This window comes from Ipomoea nil, unplaced genomic scaffold, assembly GCF_001879475.1.
Source record: "Ipomoea nil cultivar Tokyo-kokei standard unplaced genomic scaffold, Asagao_1.1 scaffold1043, whole genome shotgun sequence".
NCBI lineage: Eukaryota > Viridiplantae > Streptophyta > Magnoliopsida > Solanales > Convolvulaceae > Ipomoea > Ipomoea nil.
In genome coordinates this window covers 1,502,710-1,529,457 of record NW_017617471.1, presented here as the reverse complement: position 1 = coordinate 1,529,457, position 26,748 = coordinate 1,502,710, and the positions used below count along the sequence as shown (strand labels likewise).

The window sequence follows — 26,748 nt, the reverse complement described above, 5'->3', positions numbered from 1 at the left end:
TGGGCTTTAAACTTCAATAGATATTCTTAGGGTAGGCTACCTAGTAGTAGTTAGAGGACTATTATGTCATGGATCCGTGTCCACCTAAGGTGGACAAGGGTCCAATACAACGTCGTTCCGTAATTTGGGAGTAATGGTGTTATTAGTGACACTGTTTTTCCCTCCACTAATCAGATTTTTTTAAAAAAAATTGTTGAAAGAATTCAGTGACATAAAATAATTGTGAATATACTGTTACGTAACTGTGAATATAGAGTTTTTTAGTTGTGAATATAGAGTTCAATAATTATGAATATAGAGTTCAAAAATTATGAACATAGAGTTCTGTAATTGTGAATATAGAGTTCAAAAATTATGAACATAGAGTTCAGAAATTATGAACATAGACTTCTTGAAGACAAACGCTATTAACGGCGAAAGAAAACAATTTTTTTTAAAAAAATTGATATGGTGTTGTTTTCCACCAAAACGACGCCGTTTTGAAACGGTGTTCCCATTGTTAATATAATTTACATTATATCGTCACACGATTCATTAGGCATGTTACGTGCATGACTTATAATAATGTTCTAATCTAAAACTCTATTTCTCTTACTATTCGGTAACAAAAGTCGTCGATAATGGGCAACCATGCCTTCACGAGTCGTCTCATTATTGTCAATTTTGTGAAGTACAAGAAACAAATAATTTAACAATATATACACCTATAGGGTTAATAGTGGTGACTGCTGAGCGTTGCATAACCGTTAATGCGACAAATACGTAGCGATGTCCCAAATACGTATAAGTCGTAAGGTCGGATTATAGATGAGTCCTTTAATAGTCTGCTTATTGATTTGATGAGTTCTAAGCACGAGAAATTACGTGAGATCAGAGAGTTCCGAGTTAAAGTATGGTATGTGAAGATGCTAAAAAGTCCCATTTCCCAGCATTAAATGTGGTATTTATAAGAGAGAAAAAAAAAAAAAGAAAAAGGAGACACATGCTTGACACGTGTCACGCATGTATCGGCTAACTCGGGAATAGCGCCACGATGTCCATGTGTTGCGATATTCCTGATCATCCACTAAATGATGTGACCGGTGCAAAGTTAGGAATTTGGGTCTCAATCCTCAAGTAGTCTAGCTCAGGGCGAACTTCCCGACCTAAGAAGGACGAGATCGACCCTGAGGCTAAACAAAGTCTAATGTTGACGGAGCATTTGTTCGGTCTTCACACTTAGGTCGGGTCGGTAATGTTTAAGGTCGGGAACGATTCCTCTTGCTGACCTGACCTGATACCAAGTAGGTATATAATACGTATATGTAGACGTACTCGGAAAATATTCCCTATCAACTGTAGTTTGAGTGACTTTATTTCTTGATATGATGTTATTTTTTCTTGCATTAATAAAATGGTTTAATAACTCCTATATAGATGGATAATAAGGTGGAGCATGATTTTTATACAAAAAAAAATAAAAAATAAAATAAAATAAAATTCACAAGTCAGAATCTTTATTTACATCTTGTATACTTTAAGAAATATTCCACAGAAATTGGGTTGACACTTAAGTAATAGCTACAGATTTTTATTTCATCCAAAAAATAAAATATTTTAATATAATACTCTCTCTCTCTCTCTCTCTCTCTCTATATATATATATATATATATATATATATATATATATATATATATATATATATATATATACTTATTTATTACTTTTTTGTGAATTTAACTTTAAGTCATTGTCTTTTGTGTTTATTTTCTCTTTTTCTTTTTAAAATAAAAAAATAAAAAATAAAATTTTATTATATGTGAATAAATATGCCATATGTTCTGATTGACAAATTGTAGGTGTTGGTTGCCACGTGATAATGGTGATATCGCCCATGGTCAACGACCAACCGAAAAATTAAATTACCTAGAACTAACTACGTATTCATTTATATCAATGGATGGTTGCCACGGCTTCGATGGTTGGCACGTGGTCTCACTCAACTAACATAAACCGCAACGAAACCTTATTTTTTTGGGCAAACAAAAGTATAAAACAGGTATCGTTAATCACTATCACGTAAAGTAGGATTATATTCAAAAATATTACATTTTCTCTTATAAATAATCAACAATTTATTTATAATTAAAATTACATTTATCAACATAAATATTACATTTTTCTCATGACCCGTCTCATGTGACGAGAAATTTATTATTGTGATTAAATTTGTGGCGTAAAATTTCTTCAGTGCAATTTGAAATTAACATGCTAGGACGAATTAATACTTTAATAAATTGCTAAAGATCTTGTAGTTAAGCGGCAGAGCTGTGGCCCCTCAAATGAGAGGTCTCAAGTTCGTATAGTTTAATTAGGGGTGCCTCCATATATATGTATATATATATGGTAGTTTAGATGTGTGGTTAAGAAAAGCCAATTTCCTTACCTGCCAACAATAATGGCAATTCAATTATTCAAGTGAAAGAGAAGAAGAATAATAATGGAAGAGAAGGACATCGCAAGTAATTTTTGTGAAAGTGTTAAGTAATTGGCTACGTTTGTCAAATGTAATTAGTGTTTCACAAACTTTAATGCTCCTCGAAAATGATTTAAACACACGTTAAGTTTTTTTGAATGTACTGACTCTATTACATTGTAGTATCTGTTCAAACATACTTTCTCAACTTAATGAAGCACAAAGAGTCAACAACGCCTACACTGAGGCTCGATCTCATGACCTCCCACATAGGAGAGGTCATGACTACATGTCGATTTTATGACCTCCCACATAGAAGAGGTCATGACTACATGCCATTTGAGCACAAAGTGCTTGGCTAAACGCACGTTAAGTTAGTTAAGTTAATAATTAGAGAAAAAATTATTACTTTTCTAAAATCAGTTTAAACAAATTAGACAATCTCGTTGTTATTATTATAAATAAAAGTCAATATTGATAATCATTTTGATAATAATTTGAACTTTTGTGACTATATAAACTCCCAAATCTTTAGATCGAGTTTTACTACATGAACCCCCAATTACTTTGTTATTTTGTTAGATCATCTTGGATGATGAGACGGGTGTTGTTCGCGGAAAAAAAAAAAAAAAAAAGGTTAGTTGCAATGAGTTTTTTTTTTTTTTAAGGGATTAGTTGCAAAGAGTTAAATTTTAAGATTTTAATTTTATTATATATGTTAGTATTTTGAGTATTGGAGGTAATAATTATTGTCAAAATATTCATACTGTCATGTTTAGGGAAAAAAAGTTCATTATTTACAGTTCTTTCATATCTTGGTTGTCCATATGGAAAAGGGATATACTTAATCTATTAGGATTTTAGTGCTATATATATTCGTGATATGTACCGAAGAGAATTGGTGCAGCACAGATTGAATACGTAAAGTACTGGAGCTGATATGTTACTCATCAAGGTATGTTCTTCATCAATGGGGCTACAATTCGTCTTTGAGGTTTTGATTTACAAGTATTGATCATACGAGAGTCTGAAGCAACGAGAGTTGCATTGTTAGCAAGACATGAGGGATTCTGTGACACGAGAAGGTCATGTTCATCAATTTCTACCTGTACTTTTGAACAGTACAGTGTCAATAGATGTAGGAAAAGTGATTGTATTGTGTAAATTTCTATGTCATTGTACTCAACACATGCTTAGTAAATTGATATAGGTTGCACTCTCATGGACAAAAGATACAGATTTTTCACGGATCATGCTTTTTTCGGATTGCCAGACGGTTTGTAATGCTATTAATGGTGTCACTAGAGACCTATCCTACGCAGGCTGCATCAGATGAATGCAGAAATTATAAAAGACACTTTGAAGTAGTGTCCATTAAGTTTGTACCTAAATCGGTGAATAAGTTAGCTCATGCGGTTGCAAGGGCTACTCGTTCTCAACCTAGTCCCCTTAGTTGGTTTGGTTATATTCCTTAATGTGTTGAACATCTTATTTAATAATATTTCATCATTACTTACTTTTTAAAAAAAAAATTGTTCATGTAGAAGTAACTACGTAATTCATTTAGTACTTCATTTAGTACTGAGTTAAGTTTTTTTTTTTTTTTTTTTTTTTTGTCAGACTATGAGGATGTTCTAACTATATAAGATATTTTTAAGCTTATCCATACTTAGACTAATTTCCGTTCACACTAGGTCTGGCTAATTAATGAGTAAAGTACTAGTTATACTGATTTTTTCATACAAGAATGTTTGAACTCTCGACCTCTCATAAGGGATAAAGATTATACGATTACTCACGCCAACCAAGCTGGTTGTACCGAGTTGAAGTCATGAATTAAGGTACATGCAATTTATAGATGTCCGTGCCTATAATATTTTATGCTTTTGGAATGTTAGTTGTTGGGTACAATATTTGACAGGACAAAACGGTGGATCAGTGGATGGTTGCCACGGCTTCGATGGTTGGCACGTGGTCTCACTCACGCGATCGTTGCACGCTAACCAACGTAAACCGCAACGAAACCTTTTTTTTTTTTTTTGGCAAACAAAACATGTATCGTTAATCACTATCACATAAAAGAGCATTACGTTGATGAACCACCCCATACGATCACACATAGAAAATAATTTCATTGTTAAGCAATAGATAATTTGTTCCTTTAACAAAAGTGACAAGCACATTAGTTATTGACTAAAAACATTAGCTATATCTAGGATTAAAATAACATTAAAAATAAACAATTTTTTTTATACTCATCAAAATCTCATATGAAACCTTCACATTGATACTCATCTGTCAGACCTATATTTCATCTCATAAGTAAACAACTTTTTTAATAATTATTCAACGTTTAATATTACATTTTCTATCAAAAAGTATCACATTTACACATTCTCTCATAAGCAACAATCAATTAATTTATATTAGTATTATATTTTTTGTCATAAATAACTATACATCAATAACATTACAAAGTTATCTTATATAAGTAACCAACAATTTATTCATAATTAATATTACATTTTTTCTTGATCCATCTCATTTGACGATATCGAACACAGTGATTAATCTCCTAGCTAAATTGTAGGCATTTTTATTGGGTGAGACAACTCGTCTGGAGATTTAAGACTGCTCTATATCCAAAGTCAAAGAACGAATCTTTAACCTTTAGTTAAAGATGGATAAGTCACTTCTACTCAACCACACCCTCCAAGTTAACGAATTAAGACTTTAATAAGGTGTTTGGTAACTTGGGGTGCATCGTAGAGGCTAATGCGGCCATATATATATGGTAGTTTAGATGTGTGGTTTAGAAAAGTCAATTTCCTTACCTGCCAACAATAATGGCAATTCAACTATATATTCAAGTGAAAGCGAGGAAGAAGAATAATGGAAGATAAGGACATCGAAGTAATTTTGGCTATGTTTCACAAAGTTTAATGCTCCTCGAGAATTATTTAAACACACATTAAGGGAGCATTTGGTTCAGGTTATATTACATAACCAAGGGAATGTGACATTCCCGAGTTTACATTCCTGTGTTTGGTTCATATTCTCTGATGGAATATAACATTCCCAGGGAATGAAACATTACCTCCACAGGAATGTAATTCCCTTTATTTTCTAAGGTTATGTAAGATAACCTTGGATATTAATAAATTTTGTCATTTTAATTCTAATTATTTAAAGATATATATATATATATATATATATATATATATATATATATATATATATATATATATATATATAAAAGATAATCCTAAACCAAACATGATTATATTACATACATCAATTTTAACCAAACACAGGAATCTAACATTCCTAGTAATCTAACATTCCCAGCAATCTAACATTCTCTAAGGTAATTTAACATTCCGTGAACCAAACGGCCCCTAAGATAGTTAAGTTAATAATTAGAGAAAAGGTTATTACTTTTCTAAAATTACTTTCAACAAATTAGAAAATTTAAATGAAAGTCAATATTGATAATATTTTGACAATAATTTGAATTTTTGTGAGACGATAATATATATATAATATAAAATTATGGAGGGTGTCCAATATAAATGGCAAAATGTCAATTTACTTCCCATTCTATCCCTGAGTCGTCGTGTATATATACCCCATGCCAGTAACGTGAAAGTCATCAACTTGTGGACAGCCGGAAAACCATTTCTCGCCGGAAAAAATGGGCAGTTCAGAGTGCCATGTAGCGGTCCTAGCCTTCCCGTTCGCCACCCACGCGGCCCCTCTACTGAGCCTCGTGGAGCAGCTCTCCGCCGCCTTTCCAAGCGCACGGTTTTCTTTCTTCAACAATCACGACTCAAACTCCGGTCTGTTCAGAGGGCGGAACCCGGCGGCCGGGAAAGTGAAGGCGTACGACGTGTGGGATGGGACTGTCGCCGGCGAGGCGTTGGTCACTCACGAGGAGTTCATCATGGCGATGCCGGGTAATTACGTGAAGGCCATAGCGGAAGCGGAGGCGGAAACGGGGACCAAATTTGGGTGTTTCTTGACGGATGCGTTTCTGTGGTTCGGCGGTGACTTGGCGGCGGAAAGAGGCGGCGTTCCTTGGATTGCTCTTTGGACTGCCGGAGCTTGCTCTATTTCTGCCCACTTGTATACCGATTTTGTTCGTAGTTTAGCCGCCGCCACTCCAACCGCAAACGGTAAACATAGCTTTCTGTTCAAGAAATTATGGAATTTCCGACCACCTGAAAATATCTTAAATCAAGTAGAAAGTCTTGACCACTTTTGGTATCCAAAACAATCTTTATTGTTATTTCCGACCACTTTTTGCTTTCGATTTGATTTAAAATCACTTTCAAAGTGGGGAAAATCTTAATATTACTGCTAGAAATTATGAAATTTCCGACCACCTAAAAACGATCTTAAATCAAGTTGATGATCACTTTTGGTATCCGAAAAAATCTTTATTGTTATTTCCGACTACTTTTTGCTTCCGATTTGATTTAAAATCACTTTCAGGTGGTCGGAAATTCCATAATTTCCAGTAGTAATATATCCATCCGAATTCTTAATTAGCACATGTGATATGTTGTTGTAAACGTTGCAGGAAACGGGTTGGATCAGAAGCTGAAAGTAATCCCAGGAATGTCAGAACTATCAATCGGCGAAATGCCGGGAGAAATTCTTGCCAAGGATTTGCAGGCGCCATTCCCCGGTATGATTTACAACATGGCGCTAAAGTTACCCGGCGCAAACGCCGTCGTCCTAAACTCTTTCCAGAACCTAGAGCCCACCGTCACCGACGATCTCCGATCAAAGCTGCAAAAGGTGTTCAACATCGGCCCGATGATCCTGCGGCAGGCGGCGGCCACACCAAAACCACCCATAATCTCCGACGACCACAACTGCCTTCCATGGCTAGACAGTCTCCCACCCGCAAGCCCCCCGGCGGTCTATCTGAGCTTCGGGTCGGGCCTAACCCCGCCGCCGGACGAAATCGTGGCCTTGGCAGAAGCGCTGGAAGCCAAAAGGGCACCCTTTCTCTGGTCCCTTAAACCGCACGGCGTCAAGCACCTGCCGGAAGGGTTTCTTGAGCGGACCAAAGAGTTCGGGAAGATCGTGCCGTGGGCCCCGCAGGTACAGGTGCTGTCACACCCCGGGGTCGGGGCGTTCGTGACACATTGCGGGTGGAATTCGACTCTGGAGGCAATATCGTTCGGGGTGTGCTTGATTTGCCGCCCATTCTATGGGGATCAGCAAATAAACAGCAGATTTGTGGAGAGTGTGTGGGAAATTGGTGTGAAAGTTGAAGGTGGGAAATTTACCAAAGATGAGACATTGAAGGCCTTGAATGTTGTTCTGGATAGTGATCGTGGGAAGCTGCTAAAAGAAAATGTTGTGAAGCTCAAAGGGGAAGCTATGGAGGCTGTGAAACCCAATGGGAGCTCTACCAAAGATTTCCAAGAATTAGTGCACCTGCTTAATGGTTATTTTTGATAAACTTTCATTGCATGCATGCACCAAAAGGAGAGTTTGGTTTAAATTATTCGGAATAATAAGCAAGGTAATATTGCATTATAATATTAAAAACAATGTGTTTGGTTGATATTATCTATCTTACATTTTAAAGAAATGTCACATTTCTTGTTTTGATGAAGGGTGATTGCTAGAAAATTTTAAAGTTATTTAAATTGTCCATATTTATTAAAGTAGCTAGTAATATCTAGTATGGGATAATGTTTTTTCTTTCTTATTATTATGCGATTGTCTAAGGAAATACAAAATAGAAGTAGAGAAAAAATAAATATAATGACTAAAAGTGGGAGAAAAGTCATTATTTGCCGAGTCTCAAAAATTCCCTTAAAAATACATACACAAATATGTATGTGACAAAACGATGCAGGTTGGGAGTAATTCGTAAAACAAAGAGGGATTTTGCACTTTACAGATCTAAAAATAAAGAGATGTTAATATTGAAATACTTAATTGTCTCTCTATTTAATATCAAATGAACTAAATACCAAATGAATAACTAAATTGTATACAAAAATTTGAGACTATATTACTACATTAGGTCGCTAAAATTTTTTAGAACAAAATTAAGAAAAATCAATAACCATTTTGAGTATTAACTCAAACACGGGACAATGATGACTTTTGGTGACTACGCTACTCCTTTTATTGCAACAACGCGCCATTTTTATACTCCATTATGATTCTTGAATCACTCCTATATATCAAGCCCAATGGGCCCAAGCCATTGGATCAAGGTATATAACCCCAATAGTACGAGATTGAATGGATAAAACGCATTAAAAAAAAGTGTGAAATTTAATAATTTGGGCTTGTGTGAATTAGATGTATGAAACATTTCATGCTTTTTCTTCGATCATCGTACACAACTTTCTTTTTTATTTTATTTTATTTTTATTTATAAAAGCTTGAACCTCGACCTTGAAGCTTCTCACTCACCTGCGACCGTTATTTATAAGGTAAATTGTGACATGTCTTAGTAAGTTAAAGACTTAAAACTTACTATACTAATATATAGAATGCAACTTCAAACATATATTTATGGAATAGCCCACAAACCACATATGATAAGTAAATCACACTAAAAATAATATTTTTTGCGATGAGTTTCAGAGTATTAACAATAATCAAACGTGTGACTTGTTTAAAGCACTGTTTGTGTTAACAAACCCTTTAATGAACCCAAAACAAAACAGAATCATAACGCACAACTGTACAGCACTGTGGCGGTGAATTAAAGAAATAGCAAGTCAAGCTTTCACAGACACCTTAAACTCAACGAACAACCATAACCAGGCTGTCTGTGTTATTTATATAAGTTATTTTATTTTATTATATTCCGTAGGCACAACGCCATATAGTCATATACATACAAGCACAGCATGCTCTGAGCTTTATGGTTTCGAAGTACGAGTATAATTATTTATTAATTTATTACTCCGTATTATATATTATAATGTTAATGTCTTTTTAGGGGCTGTGCATGGAAATTATAAATGGTTCAAAAACATTTTCGTAAAGTGCTAACACATGACAACGATAAAACACAGAAAGCGACGTGCACACGTACGATGAGTTCGTAATTAATTTGTCCACACAAGTATTTTTTTTTTTTTTTAAAGTCAAATAAATCTATAAATTTTATTCAAAAAAATTGATTAGACTCAAACTTTTAAAAGTTACAATTAAACCTACAAACATATACAATGCTCTTTGGGTCATTTCTCACATTAGTTATTGGTGACAAATTGTATACCCATGATGTTGTACATAACAATGTGATTATAAACATAAATAAAATGCATGTTGTATTTTTTTTTTTGAAAGTATGCATGTTGTATTTAATTTGCCAACAAAACACAAATTCACATTATAATTTTTTTTTTATATATTTATATAATATAGTACACGTTAAATACGTGTGGTGTAATTATAACACTTTGATGATAATAATCCCCACCCAAAACCGTGGCAACGCCATGTGTTACACATGTAACTTAGTGCTTCTTCCATTATTAATTACTTAATTGGTAAATTCTTTTTACCACTCAAAAAGCATATTGGATAATAATTATTAATTTTTATTTCAGTAATCCAAATTTCTCAATTTCTTCAAACTATATCCTAGATTCATGAACCCACCTCTGAATTTATAAGGAGGTAATCGAGCCAAAACACCAAATTACACATTTTCATACACGTGCAGTTCAATTCAAACTCTCAATGTTTTTGACCGGAATCAAACCTCAACCATGTTGTTGGAAGCAAGTCGATAAGACCAATATAATACTCTAAGGATTTTTTAATGACAACAAAATTCAAACTCGAAGCTACTTATTCAAAAGTGTGCACGGGGTAAAAGGATCCCATGTATGACAAGCTTGACCAAAAATATGTTGACAAGAATCAAACTCATAACCTTTAAATATAAAAATAATGTTTTAGCTGTAAACAAAAGTCTAACTCCTGTGTTCAACTGAGTTATACTCTGTTGAGATAGAGTGTGGGGGACTCTTAAAATTAGGAATTCAACATTTTGAGAATAATAAAAATAATATTTCACTAACTTAGTTACCCTTCTGGGCATTGATTTATTGAGCTGAGGCAGGAAAGCACAACCGCTGTGGAATTTAAGTCATCTCTATCCAAAGTCAACAAAGACAACAAAGACATAACAGGAAGAAATAAAGAAAATTTATGTCAGGTTGTTATTAGTTGCGACTGATGAGAAGTGAGAACTTAGTACATCAACTTTATTTATTGCATTTTGAGTGCTCTTCAAGTGTTAATAAGTCTCCAAGCTAAGCCTTTTGACCGAAACGTTTTGAGGTGATTTTCATAATGGGAAAAAAAAATGTTCGGATATTAAATTAACAATTTTTAAAAAATGTTTTAGAATTCTTGGATTATTATTCACAAAAATCTTGTATATGTTTTTTTTTTTTTTTTTTTTTTTTTTTTTTTTTTTTTTAATTTCTCTATCCGTTTTAAAGAATTTCTTAAATAATCTAAAAGAGTAAACGTGATCGAGAGTGAATTTAAAAACTATATTATGAAGTAATACTCATTCATAACTTGTACTCCGTAGCTAACCTTAAATTAATCGCCCAATATTTGTTACTCATGGTAGAGAACATTTTAGAGTAAAACATAATTTTGTATAACATATATATAATGAATTAATGAACTCTCTATCCACTTTAACGATTTTCTTAATATATAATGTAAAAGTGAGAATTTAATTGTATGATCGAGAGTGAATTTTGAGAACTATAATAAATCTCATCCTTAGCTAGTACTAGCTCACTTCCAATAACATTTTCCATAATGTAATTACATTATCTTATTGTTTTTCCTCAAATATTAAGCAGACATTCTCTACTTGAATTACTATTTTCATTTTAAGGATTTTCATAATAATATGAAAGTAAAAAAAATGTATTTGTGTATGTGGTCGAGAGTGAATGCTAGAAAATTATAATAAATCTCATCTTTAATTAGTATATTACGTTGATCATGTAATTATTTGATTATTTATCCTCGAAGATTTAAGAGATATTATCTACTTGAATCTTTCTATCCATCTTAATTTAACGATTTTCTTAATATTTAATGTAAAAGTGAAAAATCTAATTGTATGGTCGACAGTGAATTTTGAGAATTATAATAAATCTCATCCTTAACTAGTACCGAGTACTAGCTTACTTCCAATAGCATTTTTCATAATGCAATTATATTATCTGATCATTTATCCTCAAATATTTAGCAAGTATTCTTTACTTGAATTACTCTTTCTTTTTTTTTTTTTTTTAAAATAATAAGTGGTAATTTCATTAGAAGTAAACCGCAATAATGTCAGGTGGGAAGATATCCCAATACATAGCAGTAGGATGCTAGAATGTTGTAGATGCTAAAGTATGTGCTAAATAATTATCTGATAATTATCTGATCTAGGTATAAATCTAAACGAACAGAAATAAAACAAAGATGTAGCTGCTCTGATCTGCAGCTATCAATAGCATAACCGATGTAGGAACGAACTGTAGATGGTAGTGAAGTAAGATAACGCTGTAGTGTCAGGCAATATGTGTATAGCTCTATTGACTGCTCGCCCCGATCCTTTAACTACGATAAGTGGTGAAAAGCAATCCGGGAGCGGTGCACTGAACGTTGCAACATATCCCCCATTTATATCGAGGAGAATTGCTCTTACTGTCGCCTTGCCCGTGTCGTGGAGGAATCCAGCGTCGACACGGCAAACCCACGGTGGTGGCATGACGTGCGTAGCAGCAGGCCCGGCTAGCTGTCCGTGTGGCAGTGACGGAGACTCGGTTGCAGCAGGCTGCTCCGGCGGCATTCGGGCGTCGTGAGATGGGCGGGTTCGACGCCATGCTTACATGGTGGCAGTGGCTACTGCAAGTAACGTCCTCGATCGCGGAAGAAAAGCTTCCCAAATCGCTCCAATCTGTGCTCTCCAAATATGATATAGAATTGCTGCTGCATATGTTATTCCATCAAAGTCTAGAACATTTAAAGCCCACTAAACCAAATATGAAAAATATCTGTCACAATATTGGGGATTGGAATGTTGGATTGTCCCCAAATGGCCTTTGCAAAATCATACATTACTAGGGCATGCATAGTGTCCTCTTGAGATAATCCACACATAGCACAATTTGGATCCACATCAACTCTCTTTATAAGCAAATTCCTTGGAGTGGGGAGGATATCATTGATAGCTTTGCAAAGAAATGTTTTCCATTTGGGGATCTTGAGTCTCCATAGGGCGAGCCAATTAGTAAAAACCCCATTATTGTCCTTAACAATTACTGGCTTACTTCCAATAGCATTTTCCACAATGTAATTACATTATTTGATTATTTATCTTCAAAGATATAGCAAATATTCTCTACTTGAATTACTCTATCCATTTGAACGAATTCCATAATAATCAGTAAAAATAATGTAATTATGTATATGGTCAAGAGTGAATGGTAGAAAGCTATAAGCCTATAATAGATATCATCCTAAATTAGTATATTACTATGATTATGTAATTATTTGATTATTTATCGTTAAAGATTTAACAAATATTATCTATTATCTGATAATTTATCCTCAAAGATATAGCAGATATTCTCTACTTGAATTATTCTATCTATTTTAACCATTTCTTTAATAATCTAAAAGTAACTGTTTATGTGGTCTAGAGTTAATATCAGAAAACTATAATCAATCTCGTCCTTAATTAATATATTACTATGATCATGTAATTATCTCCTTGAATCTTTCTATCCATTTTAAGGATTCTCTTAATAATTTACAAGTAAAAAATGTAATTGTGTGATGGAGAGTGAATTTGAGAAGTATAATGATACTATACTCATCCTTAACTAATACCTAACCTCGAACATAATCTCCCGAGATTTGTGCTGGTCTCACTGTATATGAATACGCAACACCCATGTTACAGATCTTCAAAACTCACCCAAACGTAACGGCATATTCTTCTCCCCACCGGCCTCGCCGTGAAATGGGAAAATCTCAAAAACCACACACTTAATTCCCAATCCTATACCCAACCCATTGCCCAGAAAGCGTAGGAGAAGAAACACCCACCAAAAATCTCAACTTTATTATCTTATTATATACACGTCTCTGGAGACTAGAAGGGGCGCGGCAAATGGTGGCGAAGATGATGAGGTGGCGTCCATGGCCGCCGTTAATCTCCAAGAAATTGGAGGTGAGGCTGGTGGTGCGGCGGCTTGAGAATCTTGGCGGCGGAGACGATTGGTTGAGCGGCGGCGCAGCTGCTTCGGTGGAGATCGGGTGGAAAGGGCCGCCCAGGGTTGCGTTGAGCTCGTTCAGGAGAACGGTGAAGAGGAACTGCACCAAAGAAGAAGGGGTCAAGAATGGGCCGGACGGCGCCGTTTCGGTGGAGTGGGATGAGGCGTTCCAAAACGTCTGCAATCTCACTGCCAGAGACAACGCGTTTCATCCCTGGGAGATTAGCTTCACTGTGTTCTTCAATGTGAGCTAATTTTCTTAAATTCTGTTTTTTTTTTTTCTTGGAAATTTTTGATTTTTATGCTTTCACTTATCTTAGTGGAGTAATTGAAGAATAATGTTTCATCTGATCTGAAAGTTGAAATGGGGAAGTTGGAGAAATTAATTGACTTGTTCAGTTCTGAGATAATATAGTTATGTGCCATATCTTTCGCAATGCAGCAAAGTTCGAAGCTTTTTAGAATTTTAGTTGTTCAGATTTGTCCACATTTGCTAGATGAAAACAATTAATGTTATGGGTTTTGTTTTTGCTGAGATTTCTGTCTGTTCTTCAGGTGTCAAATCAAGGAGCTAAGAATAAGGTTCATACTGTTGGAACAGCAACCTTAAACCTTGCTGAATTTGCTGCCAGGGCAGAAGAGAAAGAGTTTAGCTTGAACATTCCCCTAGCGGTTTCAGGGAATGGATCAGAGACTCGCCCCGCGCTTTGTGTATGTATTAGTCGTTGTTTCGATGAAAGAAAAGTGTTGTTTGTGGTATCTAAATCTCTGCCTTTGAGTTTTCTTGCAGATATGTCTCAGTTTATTGGAAGAAATAGCTGCACAAGAGCCAATTACATTGGGGCTATCCTCGCCTAGACCGGGGGAAACATCATCCCCCGAGAAAGACGAGCTTTCTGCCCTTAAAGCTGGTCTCAGAAAGGTAAAGATTTTCACGGAGTATGTGTCTGTGAGGAGAGCGAAAAAGCCTTGTCGGGAGGAAGATAGCAGCGATTGCAGGTGGTCGAGGAGTGAGGAGGGCGATTACGCTTATCCTTTTGACACCGAGTCACTCGATGGACTCGATGGAGGAGGAGAATTGGAGGAAGGAAAGGGAGATTCTTCTCCAGTTAGGAACTCATTTAGTTATGGTACATTGGCCTATGCCAATTTTGCGGGATCATCGTTTTATTCCAATACGAGGATTAGTGCTAAGGACGAGGATTTGGTTTACTATAGCAACCGCAGGTCGGATGTTGGCTGCTCGAACATGGATGATGAAGTTCCGGTGCCTGTAGTTTTGCAAAACTCGAAACGCAGTATTCTTCCTTGGAGGAAGAGGAAGCTGAGCTTCAGATCTCCTAAGGGTAAGGGGGAGCCATTGTTGAAGAAGAATTATTGGGAAGACGGTGGAGATGACATTGACTATGATCGCCGCCAGCTCAGTTCTGATGAATCTATTTCCTTCGGGGTAATGATCTTCGATATCTGTTGCTTTTTCTTACGGAATTGGGTTAGTTCAACCGACATTTATTTCCAGCTCTGCTAATTTCTGATTATTTTCGCAAGATTGAACATGTCAGATGCATAAATTTTTTGCTCTGTTTGGTAAAATAGTTAGCCTATCAGCTAATTTTGGCTTATTTGACCACTATGAGCTGTTTGACTATGAACGTTTAACTAATTAGCTTTTTGTAAAACTTATTGCTCCAAAATGCTAAAATTCAAAAGCACTAAGTAGTAGCTTTTTCCATCAGCTTTTTGAAAAAGTCATTTTGTTAGCTAATTTACCAGACACTTTTTTACAATTAGCTAATGATATCAACTAGTTAAACCCACTAACCCAATCAGCTAAAAGACTCCATTGATAATGGTGTTATATTTAACCTGGGCAATTGTGCTCTTTCAAGTCTGTTAATGGGTGATATTAACGTATTTTTGCAGTGGCAGAGAGTGGGGGTTGAAAACCAATCTTCATTATCGGGGTTTTGTGATGATAGTTTTACTGTTGGAAGCTGGGAACAGAAAGATATTACGAGCCGGGATGGGCACATGATGCTTCAAACGCAGGTCTTTTTCGCTTCCATTGATCAGCGAAGTGAGCAAGCAGCCGGAGAAAGTGCATGTACAGCGCTCGTTGCTGTTATTGCCGATTGGTTACAAACCAATCGCGATCTGATGCCTGTTAAGTCGCAGTTCGATAGCTTGATTCGAGAAGGCTCTCTGGAGTGGAGGAATCTGTGTGAGAATGAAACTTACCGGGAAAGGTTCCCCGATAAGCACTTCGACTTGGAGACTGTCCTTCAAGCCAAAATCCGACCAATCTCTGTAGTTCCATCGAAATCCTTCGTCGGGTTTTTCCACCCGGATGGGATGGACGAGGGGAGATTCGATTTCTTGCATGGCGCCATGTCGTTCGACAGTATCTGGGACGAGATAAGCCGTGCTGAGATTGGGGAGCCCCAAGTCTACATTGTCAGCTGGAATGACCACTTTTTTGTCCTCAAAATCGAACCCGAAGCTTACTACATCATCGACACGTTAGGCGAGCGGCTCTACGAAGGCTGCAACCAGGCTTACATACTAAAGTTTGACACGAACACCGCCATCTATAAACTGCCTGAGGCTGCACAATCATCAGACGAAACGGTTTCTTCCGCTGCAGAACCAAAGACCGCTAATGCTCCTCCCCCGGCCAATTCAGACGAGGTTTCTGCCGACACTCAAATGGCGGTTTCTGGGCCCGAGGAATCAGCGAAAACTGAGCAGAACGAAATTATCTCTCGAGGAAAAGAGTCGTGCAAACGCTACATAAAGGACTTCTTGGCTGCCATTCCCATTAGAGAACTTGAGGCAGATATGAAGAGAGGTCTCGTAACATCAGTGCCTCTTCATCACCGGCTTCAGATCGAGTTCCACTATACCCATTCTCAACCAGCACCCTTATTAACTCCGGCAATAGAAGCAGCAACCTCCTCGGGCCATTCTGAAACTCCGGCAGTAGAAGAAGCTGCTTCGCAACTATCAGTTGAATTTGCATTAACTGAAGCTGCAACATAAATATTTGAATGTAAATTTCTTTTTAAAGTTTGATTAGATTATTAGTTCTTCTTATCCATCCTTTTGTGTCTGCAGCAACATTCATAGCTAGAGTTTGTCACCTTGTTGAAACTTGAAAGTGTACATCAGTTTCTAACCTCCTTTCTTGAATCAATAAATATATCTAACTGTTCTTTACACCCAATTTTTCCTGTGAAATTTCCTCGCCTCTAAGACTCTCGTATGACTTTAACAGTCCTATCTCATAGGACGTTAATGTTTTTTACATGTAGTACAGAATCAGATTAGTGTTTTTTTACCCATAAAATATAGAACAGAAAGTCAGAAATACTAGATTAATACCCATGAAACATAGTACAAGAAGTCAGAAATGAGGGAGAAAAGAAAAAAATATATATTTACAAGATTAAGAAGGGAGAGAGAGAGAGAGAGAAGAGAGATGAGGGATAGTAGTATTAGTTGCAAAGAGGGCATTTGATCAGTCCATTTTCATTGCAATCTGGGCATCTAACAGGAAGATCATCCATTTTATCTTCTTCTGCAGTGATCTTGCAGCTGCCATGGCATTTTAAGCAGAGAACAAACCGCATTCCCGAACACCCTTTGCAGGGAGAAACAGAAGGGACCAAAGGGATGCCTTTCAGGAGTGTCCTCAAAGCTCCTCGCTCGTGCAATCCGACAACCTCGTCGGCGCCGCCGATCAGCCTGCCTTTGATGAACAGCCTCGGAGGGATGACTCTGCCGCCGCCGCCGAGGGTTTCCCAGAGCTCCTCCCTGTACTCCAGGTGCATTGACACGTCTCTCTCCTGGTAAACAACCTTAAAGCTGTCGAGTAAAAACCGGATTCTCTTGCAGTCCTCGAAGGTTTTGTTGATTCCCCGCAGGCTTGTCGTGTAGAGCACCACCGATTCTCGCCCTCCCGGCGGACATTTCTCTTCAAATTCCGGCAGCGTTGGAGATTCTTCATCTTCTTTCTGGGTTTCTTCGCATAAAGCTGGTTTAGTCTTTCTGGAAGTAGCCAATTCTTGAAATTCTTCCAATGCTTCTTCCTGGAAAACATCCTTAGTAATCTCGGGAACAGAGAGGATGTTGTTGTCGAAGGATTCATGGAGTGTTGGGAGGTTTAGTGGAGGAAGAAAGCTTTGTTGTTTCAGAGAAGCCATTGTTGGGAGGGATTTGTATTTGCTTAGAAATCTTCCTCTCAAGCTCTTCATCATCATTTTTTTTTTCTTCCTGATTTGATGTTGCAGTAGCAAACTACCATGTAATGCTTACTGCCACTGCTGCTTTGAAAAATATGAAGGCAGCCAAGAAGATGGAGAAGTGAGCTTCATGGTAGAGGCCAAAGTTGATGGTGACCTCTCTTATTTTTATAATGTTCAGTGGTTGGGAAAGTAATGTACATATATACACAAAGTCACTGCTTAGTTGCTTTACAAAGTTCTGGATGATGACATGAGAGATAGGTTCATAATGTATGTGAAGAAAATGTAACTGCAACGGGTCAACCACAATCAAATTAGTGTAATGGGAGTCCCGCTTGCTCCGAGAGGCACAGGACTGACAGGAACTGACCTATCAACCACAATCAAATTAGTGTGATGGGAGTCCCACTTGCTCCGAGAGGCATACGACTGACAGGAACTGACTTAGGAGGAATTGTCATTTGTGGACTTGTGGTTGTGGGAATCGAATTCAAGAGTTCATTTGCCACGTGAGCTGCCTGTTGGGTTCGTAAATTGTGATGTTAATAATAGGAGTAAATAGAGATAGACAAAAATGTTTTGGGGATGATTGGCTTAATATTAGGCTTTATATAGTTGGAAGTGTAACAATGAGTTTGACCTTGGTGGGGTGATTGGTAGCAATGTCAATCTTGAGGGGACAAGGTGTGTCACCCATCATAATTCAGTCACAAGGGTTGCAATTTGCAAAAGCAGCTTCGAATTCTTTTTCTCTTTCTTGCAGTTGGACTTTATGGATTAAAGTGATTGGGACTCTTTAGTCTTTATGGTGATAAAGCATGACTGCATGAGCCATGTCTCTATGGGTCAACCCTCTAAAGCAAAGAATTCCACTCAATTTCGAGTGTTGTATCTCACAATTTATAGGTTTCTAAAAGTATTTTGGATAGGAATCAAATAGAACGACCTTGCACTTTAATGGATTCCAGCACACGTTATCATGGGAAAGACACAGAAACACTATGAACACTTCATTAATGAAGTGTATGCATCAAGATTACAAAGAAGATAAAGTAACAAAACATAATTTCAAATCCATTTATTCTTGTGACTCAGAGCATGACCATGTCATGTTACACGAGAAATTTAGAAGGAACTCCCATGAATTTTAATTTGCAATAAGTCCAAGGTTGTCCTCGAAGTTGGAGTATAGTCGAAGGTGACACATGTCAACTCGATCTTCATCTTTTTCGTTGTCTATTAACATTATTTGAATGGAGAATTCACCCTGCATTTCTCAAACATGGTCATCAACTAAAATAATATTTACAACTCCACAATACCTCAAATATATTATTTAAATTTAGTAACATATTTGAAACCTCAATCATATATTTCCTATATAATAAATATCCAACACCATCACCTGTGGCAGCAGTGAAATTGAAAGTGGCGTTGACGCCTCTCTTCACCGGCCAAGGTGTTACGTCAGCCCTAGTCACCTTCACAGCATAGTCGATCTCGTCTGCAAATAAATTATTAACATGAAATTCATACAACGTTGTTAAACCTGTTCTTTCAAAGGGTTAGCTCGCTTGTTGGGGCAAATTAACCACAAAGATCAGATTTTTATGATGTCAAATCGAAACTAGCAAAAATCTAAGTCCCTGTCGCTGGGCATCTGGGAAAAGGGATAACAGCTAAAACCCAAAAACAAGAAGACGACAGATAAGAAGAAGAAAAGTGAATAAAAACAAAGGGCAAAGAGAAGCTTACAGCAATATATACTTGACGGCCATGGACGCTGCATGCGGGGCTGAAAGCGAAGGGGCGAGGAACACGCAGAGAGAGAGAGAGAGAAGAAAAGGGTAACGACAAGTTTTGATATCGCCATTGTAGATCATCTCTGTCGTCGTCTTCGTGTCTGTGCATGTTTGAGCGACAGATCCAAAGGGCGATTAATATATAAGAGAAGAAAGCTTGACGAGGAAGACGGTACAATCGTACAAGGAAGGAGGGTACGCAAAGGAAAATGATAAGTAGACTTCAAGGAAGTAAAATTCTCATAATATATATTGATTTTAATGCCTAATGGAAGAAGAAGAAAAAACTACCAGAAATTATGAAATTTCCGACCACCTGAAAAGTGATCTTAAATCAAGTCAAAAGCCTTGTTTCGACTACTTTTGATATTCGGAAAAATCTTTGTTGCTATTTCTGACCATTTTTTACTTTCGACTTGATTAAATAACTTTCAGGTGATCGTAAATTCAATAATTTCTAGTAGTGAATTAAAAACTGTGATTCACATGTTTTTTGAATGATTGAAATGGTCACATAAGTAAGAAGTAGAAAATAGGTAGAAAGTGGGAATATAAAATGTGTAATATTACTCAAAAGTTAATCACTCTTTGGAAGGAGCAGAGACGGAGGCAGTATGGGGGCAGTGGGGGCAGCTGCCCCCACTCTCCCACCCCACCCCTTTATATATATGTATGTATATATAGACATATATAGCATTAAATGTTATATAAAATTTATATTTATGTTTAATGTATTAATAGTTAGAATTGCTTAGTTGGTTTACTTTTAAATTTGATTTTTAAAAAAGTGTATGGTCATAGGTTCGAATCTCATTAAAAATACTTTTCCTTATCTTCACTTATTTATTTTATATCTCATTCCTTCTCAAGATAAATATTTTTTAACCTACTTTTATGAATCATTTAATTAACAAATTAAATGCTCTTTTAGTTTATTTTTTATGAATCATTTAATTAATGTAGTAATGTAGTATACACGTTTATATTATACTTCATTTTATTCAAATTATTTTATCTAATTGATTATGTTTCATATTTTGTCATAAATATTTTTACATTTTCACCTCACTCAAGTATATTTTTTGCTCCGACTCTAACTATCGTTTAATCTATCAAAAATATTCTATTGCAATTTATTATAATATATTTTGTATTTTAACCTTATGACTGTTTGATATTTATAACTGTCATTTAAACTTCGCCCCCGCTCAAGTATTTTTCTGGCCCCGTCCCTGGGAAGGAGGCAACCGTACATACATTAGGTGACAACCTTGAAAAAAAAGTTATTATTTTTCGGAATTAACAATGAATATATCATTTCTTGAAACATTAACAAAGGCATAATTTGTTCTCATCACATCATGGGCCTTGTTAGCCCATACTGTACACGTTTGTCATGGTTCAAAGTTCAAACTAGGCTTAATTAAATTCATGTGATTTTCTATGTTAATTCGTCTCTAATTTTCAATGCGTAACGATAAATTGTATTATACATTCTAAAGTTATTTTTATATACTTTTTAATGTAAATAAAAGAGTAATTATTACGGAGTAGTAATTAAAAGGGATTTTTTTTCTTTTTCTTTCTATTTAATCAACAGTTGCCTAACTGGTTGCTAATTAAGCATTTTCTTATTGTGATTTATATATATAAATATACAGATCAATTAAGGACATAGATTATAACATATATCATATATATCACTCTTCAAAAATTAAGGACCACTTGGAAACAAACAATACATAAACACTAGACAAAATGAACACTCCATCAATGAAGTGTATGCATCATGATTACAAAGAAGATGGGTAACAAAACATAAGTTCAAATCTATTTATTCTTGCAACTCAGAGCATGACCATGGCATGTTACTAGAGAAAGTTGGAAAGAATTCCCTTCGATTTTGCAATAAGTCCAATGCCAACGCCGATAACAAAGTCGAAGGTGATACATGTCAACTCATTATCCTCTTCATCTAGTATTGTCATTTTAAGGGAGAATTCACCCTGTATTTTTTAAGCATTGTCAACTTAAAAGATCCATAAAGACAACAAAGTCATCAAGCCAAAACACAGTGACAATCCCCCCCCCCCCCCCCCCCACACACAATGCCAATTCAAGTACCCTAGAGGATTAAAATGAAATTGCAAAGATGCCTACTACTTACCGTGGGTGTATACTGTGGTAATTTTTGAGTGTGTGATAAAACAAAATAACCAGTAGAAATAGGGCAAGATGTCTCTGCACAAATGTTGTAAGTCTCGTGGTAGATGTCCATTCCATAGTATAGGACATGTATCCCTAGCTTTCCACCAACCATACCTTTATCTGCAAGGGGAAATCCATCCCAAACTTCTAGTCATGCAATTAGAGAAATTTTCTTGATAGGATCCAAGAAAAAGAATAGTATCCATATAATCCCATGCAAGATCGATCAACTTCATAAGAAAGAAATTGTGAAGTGATAACAAAACAATCTTTTTGAAACTCATCAAAATGGTAATATAAGTATCATTGGAGTGACTTATTATTGAATATTTTTGTTTAAGCCCTTAGATGATTTTACTTATAATCTTTTATTAGCTAGGATCACAAGATTGAATTTTACTCCTTAAACACCTTTGAATAGTGACTACGAGTTTTCTCGTGACTTTAAAAGAAAAAAAATTATAAAACAGTGCCATCATATCACCTGTGGCAGCAGTGATACTGAAAGTGGCGTTGTCGCCTCTCTTCACCGGAAAAGGTGTTATATCAGCTCCGGTCACCTTCACGGCATAGTTTGCCTGGCCTGCATGTATATATATTTTCAAGTGAATTATTAACATGAAATTCATACAACGTTGTTAAACCTGTTCTGTGAAAAGGGTTCACTTTTTCTGGGCAAATTAACCACAAAGATCAGGTTTTTATGATCTCAAATCCGAAACAAACAGCTAAAATCTAAGTCCCTGTTGCTGGGCATCTGGGAAACGGGATAACAGCTAAAACCCAAAAACAAGAAGACGACAGAGAAGAAGGAGAAAAGTGAATAAAAACAAAGGGCAAAGAGGAGCTTACTGCAATACTTGATGTCCGTGGACATTGCTGAAATCAAAGGAAGGAAGACGCAGAGAGAGAAGAAAAGGGCGACGACAGGTTTTGATGATATCGCCATGGTAGATTATCTGTGCATGTTTGAGCGAGAGAGATAGAGAGAGAGAGAGAGAGAGAGGGCGATTAATAAGAGAAGAAAGTCGGAAAGCTTGATGAAGAAGACGGTACCGGTTCTCTCAGGCGGTTGGGCGATGGGACAATCGTACAAGGAAGAAGAGAAAATTAAATCACTCTTGGAGGCAATCGTACATTAGGTGGCAATTCACAACCTTAAAAAATGTGTTTTTTTTTTTTGTTCACAATTAACAATGAATAGGAAAATGATACATGTACTTCTATGGACTACAACTCTGGTGTACAAATTTTATGGACTACAACTCTGGTGTACAAATTTTATTGAGTAAATAAAAGTAAATGAATAAAAACAGGTCCTGTTTTAAAAAAAAAAAAAAAAACCAGTGATACACTTTGCTATTTAAATCAATCAAAAGATAACACTTTAGCGCGGAATAAAAAATGAGAGTACATGTAGTATTACTTAGGGGTGGGCATTTCAGGTTTCGGTTCAATTTTTTTTTTTTTTTTTTTTTTTTTTGTTTCGGTTTCGGTTTTTCGGTTTAATGTTAGAGTTCGATTCGGTTTGAAACGATTTGGTTTCGGTTCAGATTTAATTCAGTTCAGTGTTCGGTTAGGTTTAAGATCCCCAAATTTTAACATTTCCTAATTTTTTGAACATAGTACCAAACAATACATATTCACATAATCCAAATTCAAACTCTAAACATTATATAACAAAATAGCAATCCAAAGTTCAAACACAATACTAAGTACTAATTACCAAACATCAGTTAACGTTTTTGCACAACCGACTCTTCAGTTGGAATATTTTTATTGATAAGATGAATAATCATCTATCTGTATAGTTGATATTAAAAGAATTAGTGTCAATTATTATATAGTTAATTTTTAGACACAATCTGTCATTGCTAGTGCACTTGAAATATATTACAGTACTAGAAAATAATTATAGTGCATTGGAAATCAAAATTACTGAATATTGTAAATATAACTCAAGTTAGATATAATTGTGAGATAAAGAACAATTGCGACAAACAACAAAAGTGCAATGTAGAAAACAAGCTATAAAGAAATCAAATAAAAAATTTAAGGTTCGGTACCAGTAAGAGTGAGAACTAAACGGCGGAGCAGGCATCAAGGAACTTGGATTTACTTCTTTTATTATTATTATTATTATTATTATTATTATTATTATTATTATTATTATTTATTAAAAAATTACATAGCATTCGGTTCGGTTCGATTTTTGCCAAACCGTTCAATTTCGATTCGGTTTGGTACTAAACCGTTCGGGTTACAAAATTCCGAACCGTTCGATTTTCTATTACTAGTTCGGTTCGATTCGGACCGGTTCGATTTGGTTCGGATAAATCGAACCCAAGTGCCCACCCCTAGACTCCCTAGCTAGTATTACTCCAATGAATATATCTATTCTTGAAACGTAAGAAAACATACCAATATAAAAAAATTATATAAATAAATATACAAAACCTCAAAAGAGATGGTTGAAATTTTGAATAGATTGAGCATAGGTTTTATATATAAAAGTATTATGAGTTATCAAATGATTTTTTTGTACATTATTCATCTTTGGACACTAACAAGGCTAACATTTTGTTCCCACACCACGGGCCTTCCTAGCCCATAGTTTACAGTTTATTAAAGTTTAAATTGTCCTTTCAAAAAAAAAATAAAAAGATTAAAGTTTAAATTGGGCTTGAATCTGTGTGCATGTGTGTCAGTTTTAAAAAAAGACCCAAACTAGCGGGGCCTCGATCGCCCAGCCCCGCGGGCCTAAGGGGACGGGGCGGACTGGACCCCTTAGGCTTGCATTTTGGTGGGTTTTTTAGCCCGTTCTCTCACAAAGGTAGGCTTTGGCGGGCCTCATCCCGCCAGTCCATATTTACAGTTTTAATTAAACATAAACATATTTATAAGGATACAATCCAAATCGGTTTGATCAAGAAGTGGGTGAGAATGTCGATTTTGGACCAAAATCAAACACTTCACAATTTTATATATACACTTTTTTGGTACAGCTAAGAGATCCAACCATAAAAGGCGGCTATATTTAATTTTTTATGTTGGTGTATCGGTTTTGTTTATTTGGACAAAATTCATCATATTATCTAGAGATTATCCCAACATCAAAGTACCTAAGTATAACCTTTAGCCAAGATTAACCGACAGGTAGTCCGCATATTTATTTTCTTCCCGTGACATATGAGGTCCTAAGGGATCCTTTACGTTTCAATAGTTGCCTATATTTTAGTAGGAGGGTAGACACACTCCTTGATCTAATTTGCTCCCATGTCACCCTTGATCACCTTCACTACTATTTTAATTTAAGATCAAGTTCCACTTCGACATTTTTAAAATTTATAGCCTTCACTAATCGAAGATCCTCCCTAAGTCCATTAGCTCAATCTTAACGGTAGACCTAATATTAATCTATCATCCTTGCCGATCACGAACTAAACCTCATATGCTAGCCATCTCTAAGACTACATTTTTTATATCATGTCACATTAATTACACTATATTCTCGCAATTTACCTCCTTCACTTATTTTCGAGATAAGAGATGTGAGTGACATTTAAGTTTAGGGCTCAAATTTATATTAAAAAACATTGATTAATTTTTTTGAATGCAAAAACATTGATTAATTAATTGAGTAGTTATTAATCATTTTCTAATACAACTAATTCCTTGCTATTTTTGCTGTATATAAACAAAGAAATGATAATAATAATAATAATAATGTATATACCAACTTGCTTGGTATTTATAAGGCTGCTTCCCAAATTAAATAAAATTAATCATCACTGTGATCTGATCTTAAATAATTAAATTAAACATGATCCTCGTTACTTACGAAGACGTATATAGCAAGAAAGATTGAATTGATCAGAAAACTAAAACATAATAAATTAATAATTTCATAAATTGGTGAACCCAAATAACAAAGAAACCTATGAAATTATAAATCGAAAATTTTCTTTAATTTCAATACGATGCATTCTATCATTAATTTGATCCAAAAAAAAAAAACAAACAAAAAAAACTATGGACACAGAAATTCTGGAGAAAAAGATGATCCAATAATGAAAGGGTAAATCAGAGTGACTTAGCCACCAGGTCTACTAGCCAGGGGGACAACCTCGGCCAACGGCGTTGACTGCGGCGTCGGCAACGGCGAAGTCCGGCAGACGGGGCAAGTGGGGTGGAGCCGGAGCCAAGGGTCAACGCATTTCAGGTGAAAAAGATGGTCGCAATCCGGCAACAACCTTAGCATATCCGAAGTTTTATAGTCAGCAAGGCAGATGGAACAGCAGGTGGCCGTGGAGTCCTTGTGGTTGAGTTTGGCGTCGGAGAACAACATCTTCGGATAGCTCAACAACGTTGCCTCGTCCAACCCAATCTCCACCACGCAGTTCTGAGGATCTTGCCGGGCGGCCGCCGCCGCATTGTTCCTCGGCCCCCGCCTCGTCGTGGCCTCGGCGGCGTGGTTTTTGGTGCAGAAATATGACGTTAAGGTGATGGTTGTGATGAGCAAGAGAATTCCGACGGAGACTCCGATCCCGTAGCCGAAACCGCCGATGTGTCCCGAGCCTAAAAAGCCGCCGGAGTCGGGGACGGGGCCGACTGCGGTGTTGTTCATGTTAGTTTGGGTATATGATGAAGAGCTGGCTTGAAGGGAAGATTATGAAGATGGTGGTTTTGGTTTGGTCAGCCATGATGGTATTGGGCCAAAAAAAGAAGTTGTTTCTCTAAGGTT

At 36.1% G+C, this 26,748-nt stretch overlaps 6 protein-coding genes across 9 annotated transcripts; 2 read left to right on the top strand and 4 right to left on the bottom strand.

The window, feature by feature from the left end:
* Positions 1–6,089: 6,089 nt before the first annotated feature.
* On the top strand, positions 6,090–8,140 carry LOC109182028 (anthocyanidin 3-O-glucosyltransferase 7-like). The gene is made up of 2 exons (XM_019332042.1): positions 6,090–6,631; positions 7,039–8,140. The coding sequence occupies exons 1-2, from the start codon at positions 6,151–6,153 to the stop codon at positions 7,926–7,928; spliced, it is 1,371 nt and encodes a 456-aa protein (XP_019187587.1). The 5' UTR covers positions 6,090–6,150; the 3' UTR covers positions 7,929–8,140.
* A 5,217-nt stretch (positions 8,141–13,357) lies between these two features.
* On the top strand, positions 13,358–16,968 carry LOC109182027. 2 transcript variants are annotated; one of them, XM_019332040.1, is made up of 4 exons: positions 13,358–13,995; positions 14,306–14,461; positions 14,541–15,242; positions 15,674–16,968. In XM_019332040.1, exons 1-4 carry the CDS (start codon positions 13,648–13,650, stop codon positions 16,787–16,789), a joined length of 2,322 nt encoding a protein of 773 aa, XP_019187585.1. In that variant the 5' UTR covers positions 13,358–13,647; the 3' UTR covers positions 16,790–16,968. The 2 variants fall into 2 exon arrangements, with proteins under 2 accessions (XP_019187585.1, XP_019187586.1); XM_019332041.1 differs by having other exon boundaries at positions 13,359–13,995; positions 14,541–15,200.
* A 276-nt stretch (positions 16,969–17,244) lies between these two features.
* On the bottom strand, positions 17,245–17,952 carry LOC109181115 (uncharacterized protein At5g39865). Its single transcript, XM_019330869.1, has one exon. It carries the CDS (start codon positions 17,950–17,952, stop codon positions 17,245–17,247), a length of 708 nt encoding a protein of 235 aa, XP_019186414.1.
* A 1,057-nt stretch (positions 17,953–19,009) lies between these two features.
* On the bottom strand, positions 19,010–19,981 carry LOC109182030. 3 transcript variants are annotated; one of them, XR_002054318.1, is made up of 3 exons: positions 19,750–19,981; positions 19,400–19,498; positions 19,010–19,261 (listed from the first exon to the last, which is right to left on the bottom strand). XR_002054318.1 is itself a non-coding variant. In XM_019332044.1 (3 exons), exons 1-3 carry the CDS (start codon positions 19,865–19,867, stop codon positions 19,142–19,144), a joined length of 381 nt encoding a protein of 126 aa, XP_019187589.1. In that variant the 5' UTR covers positions 19,868–19,981; the 3' UTR covers positions 19,010–19,141. The 3 variants fall into 3 exon arrangements, 2 of the variants coding, with proteins under 2 accessions (XP_019187589.1, XP_019187590.1); XM_019332044.1 differs by having other exon boundaries at positions 19,356–19,498; XM_019332045.1 differs by having other exon boundaries at positions 19,010–19,230.
* A 1,521-nt stretch (positions 19,982–21,502) lies between these two features.
* Positions 21,503–23,142, bottom strand: LOC109182029 (putative phosphatidylglycerol/phosphatidylinositol transfer protein DDB_G0278295). Its single transcript, XM_019332043.1, has 4 exons — positions 22,857–23,142; positions 22,489–22,587; positions 21,964–22,124; positions 21,503–21,802 (listed from the first exon to the last, which is right to left on the bottom strand). The coding sequence occupies exons 1-4, from the start codon at positions 22,951–22,953 to the stop codon at positions 21,668–21,670; spliced, it is 492 nt and encodes a 163-aa protein (XP_019187588.1). The 5' UTR covers positions 22,954–23,142; the 3' UTR covers positions 21,503–21,667.
* A 2,811-nt stretch (positions 23,143–25,953) lies between these two features.
* Positions 25,954–26,747, bottom strand: LOC109181363 (RING-H2 finger protein ATL70-like). The gene has a single exon (XM_019331111.1). The coding sequence runs from the start codon at positions 26,629–26,631 to the stop codon at positions 26,098–26,100; it is 534 nt and encodes a 177-aa protein (XP_019186656.1). The 5' UTR covers positions 26,632–26,747; the 3' UTR covers positions 25,954–26,097.
* Position 26,748: the final 1 nt, after the last annotated feature.

Excerpts from the sequence above, each read along its gene's own strand:
- LOC109181115 (XM_019330869.1), bottom strand. The coding sequence starts at position 17,952 with ATGGCTTCTCTGAAACAACAAAGCTTTCTTCCTCCACTAAACCTCCCA.
- LOC109182029 (XM_019332043.1), bottom strand. The coding sequence starts at position 22,953 with ATGGCGATATCATCAAAACCTGTCGTCGCCCTTTTCTTCTCTCTCTGC. Across the intron at positions 22,588-22,856 it reads CACGGACATCAAGTATTGCA|GCCAGGCAAACTATGCCGTG; the intron begins GTAAGCTCCTCT and ends ATATACATGCAG. Across the intron at positions 22,125-22,488 it reads CAGTATCACTGCTGCCACAG|ATAAAGGTATGGTTGGTGGA; the intron begins GTGATATGATGG and ends TTCCCCTTGCAG.
- LOC109182028 (XM_019332042.1), top strand. The coding sequence starts at position 6,151 with ATGGGCAGTTCAGAGTGCCATGTAGCGGTCCTAGCCTTCCCGTTCGCC. Across the intron at positions 6,632-7,038 it reads CGCCACTCCAACCGCAAACG|GAAACGGGTTGGATCAGAAG; the intron begins GTAAACATAGCT and ends TAAACGTTGCAG.
- LOC109182027 (XM_019332040.1), top strand. The coding sequence starts at position 13,648 with ATGGTGGCGAAGATGATGAGGTGGCGTCCATGGCCGCCGTTAATCTCC. Across the intron at positions 14,462-14,540 it reads AGACTCGCCCCGCGCTTTGT|ATATGTCTCAGTTTATTGGA; the intron begins GTATGTATTAGT and ends GTTTTCTTGCAG. Across the intron at positions 15,243-15,673 it reads GCTTTTTCTTACGGAATTGG|TGGCAGAGAGTGGGGGTTGA; the intron begins GTTAGTTCAACC and ends GTATTTTTGCAG.
- LOC109182030 (XM_019332044.1), bottom strand. The coding sequence starts at position 19,867 with ATGGCGATATCAAAACTTGTCGTTACCCTTTTCTTCTCTCTCTCTCTC. Across the intron at positions 19,499-19,749 it reads GCCGTCAAGTATATATTGCT|ACGAGATCGACTATGCTGTG; the intron begins GTAAGCTTCTCT and ends ATTTATTTGCAG. Across the intron at positions 19,262-19,355 it reads ATAGGAAATATATGATTGAG|GGTGAATTCTCCATTCAAAT; the intron begins GTTTCAAATATG and ends TGAGAAATGCAG.
- LOC109181363 (XM_019331111.1), bottom strand. The coding sequence starts at position 26,631 with ATGAACAACACCGCAGTCGGCCCCGTCCCCGACTCCGGCGGCTTTTTA.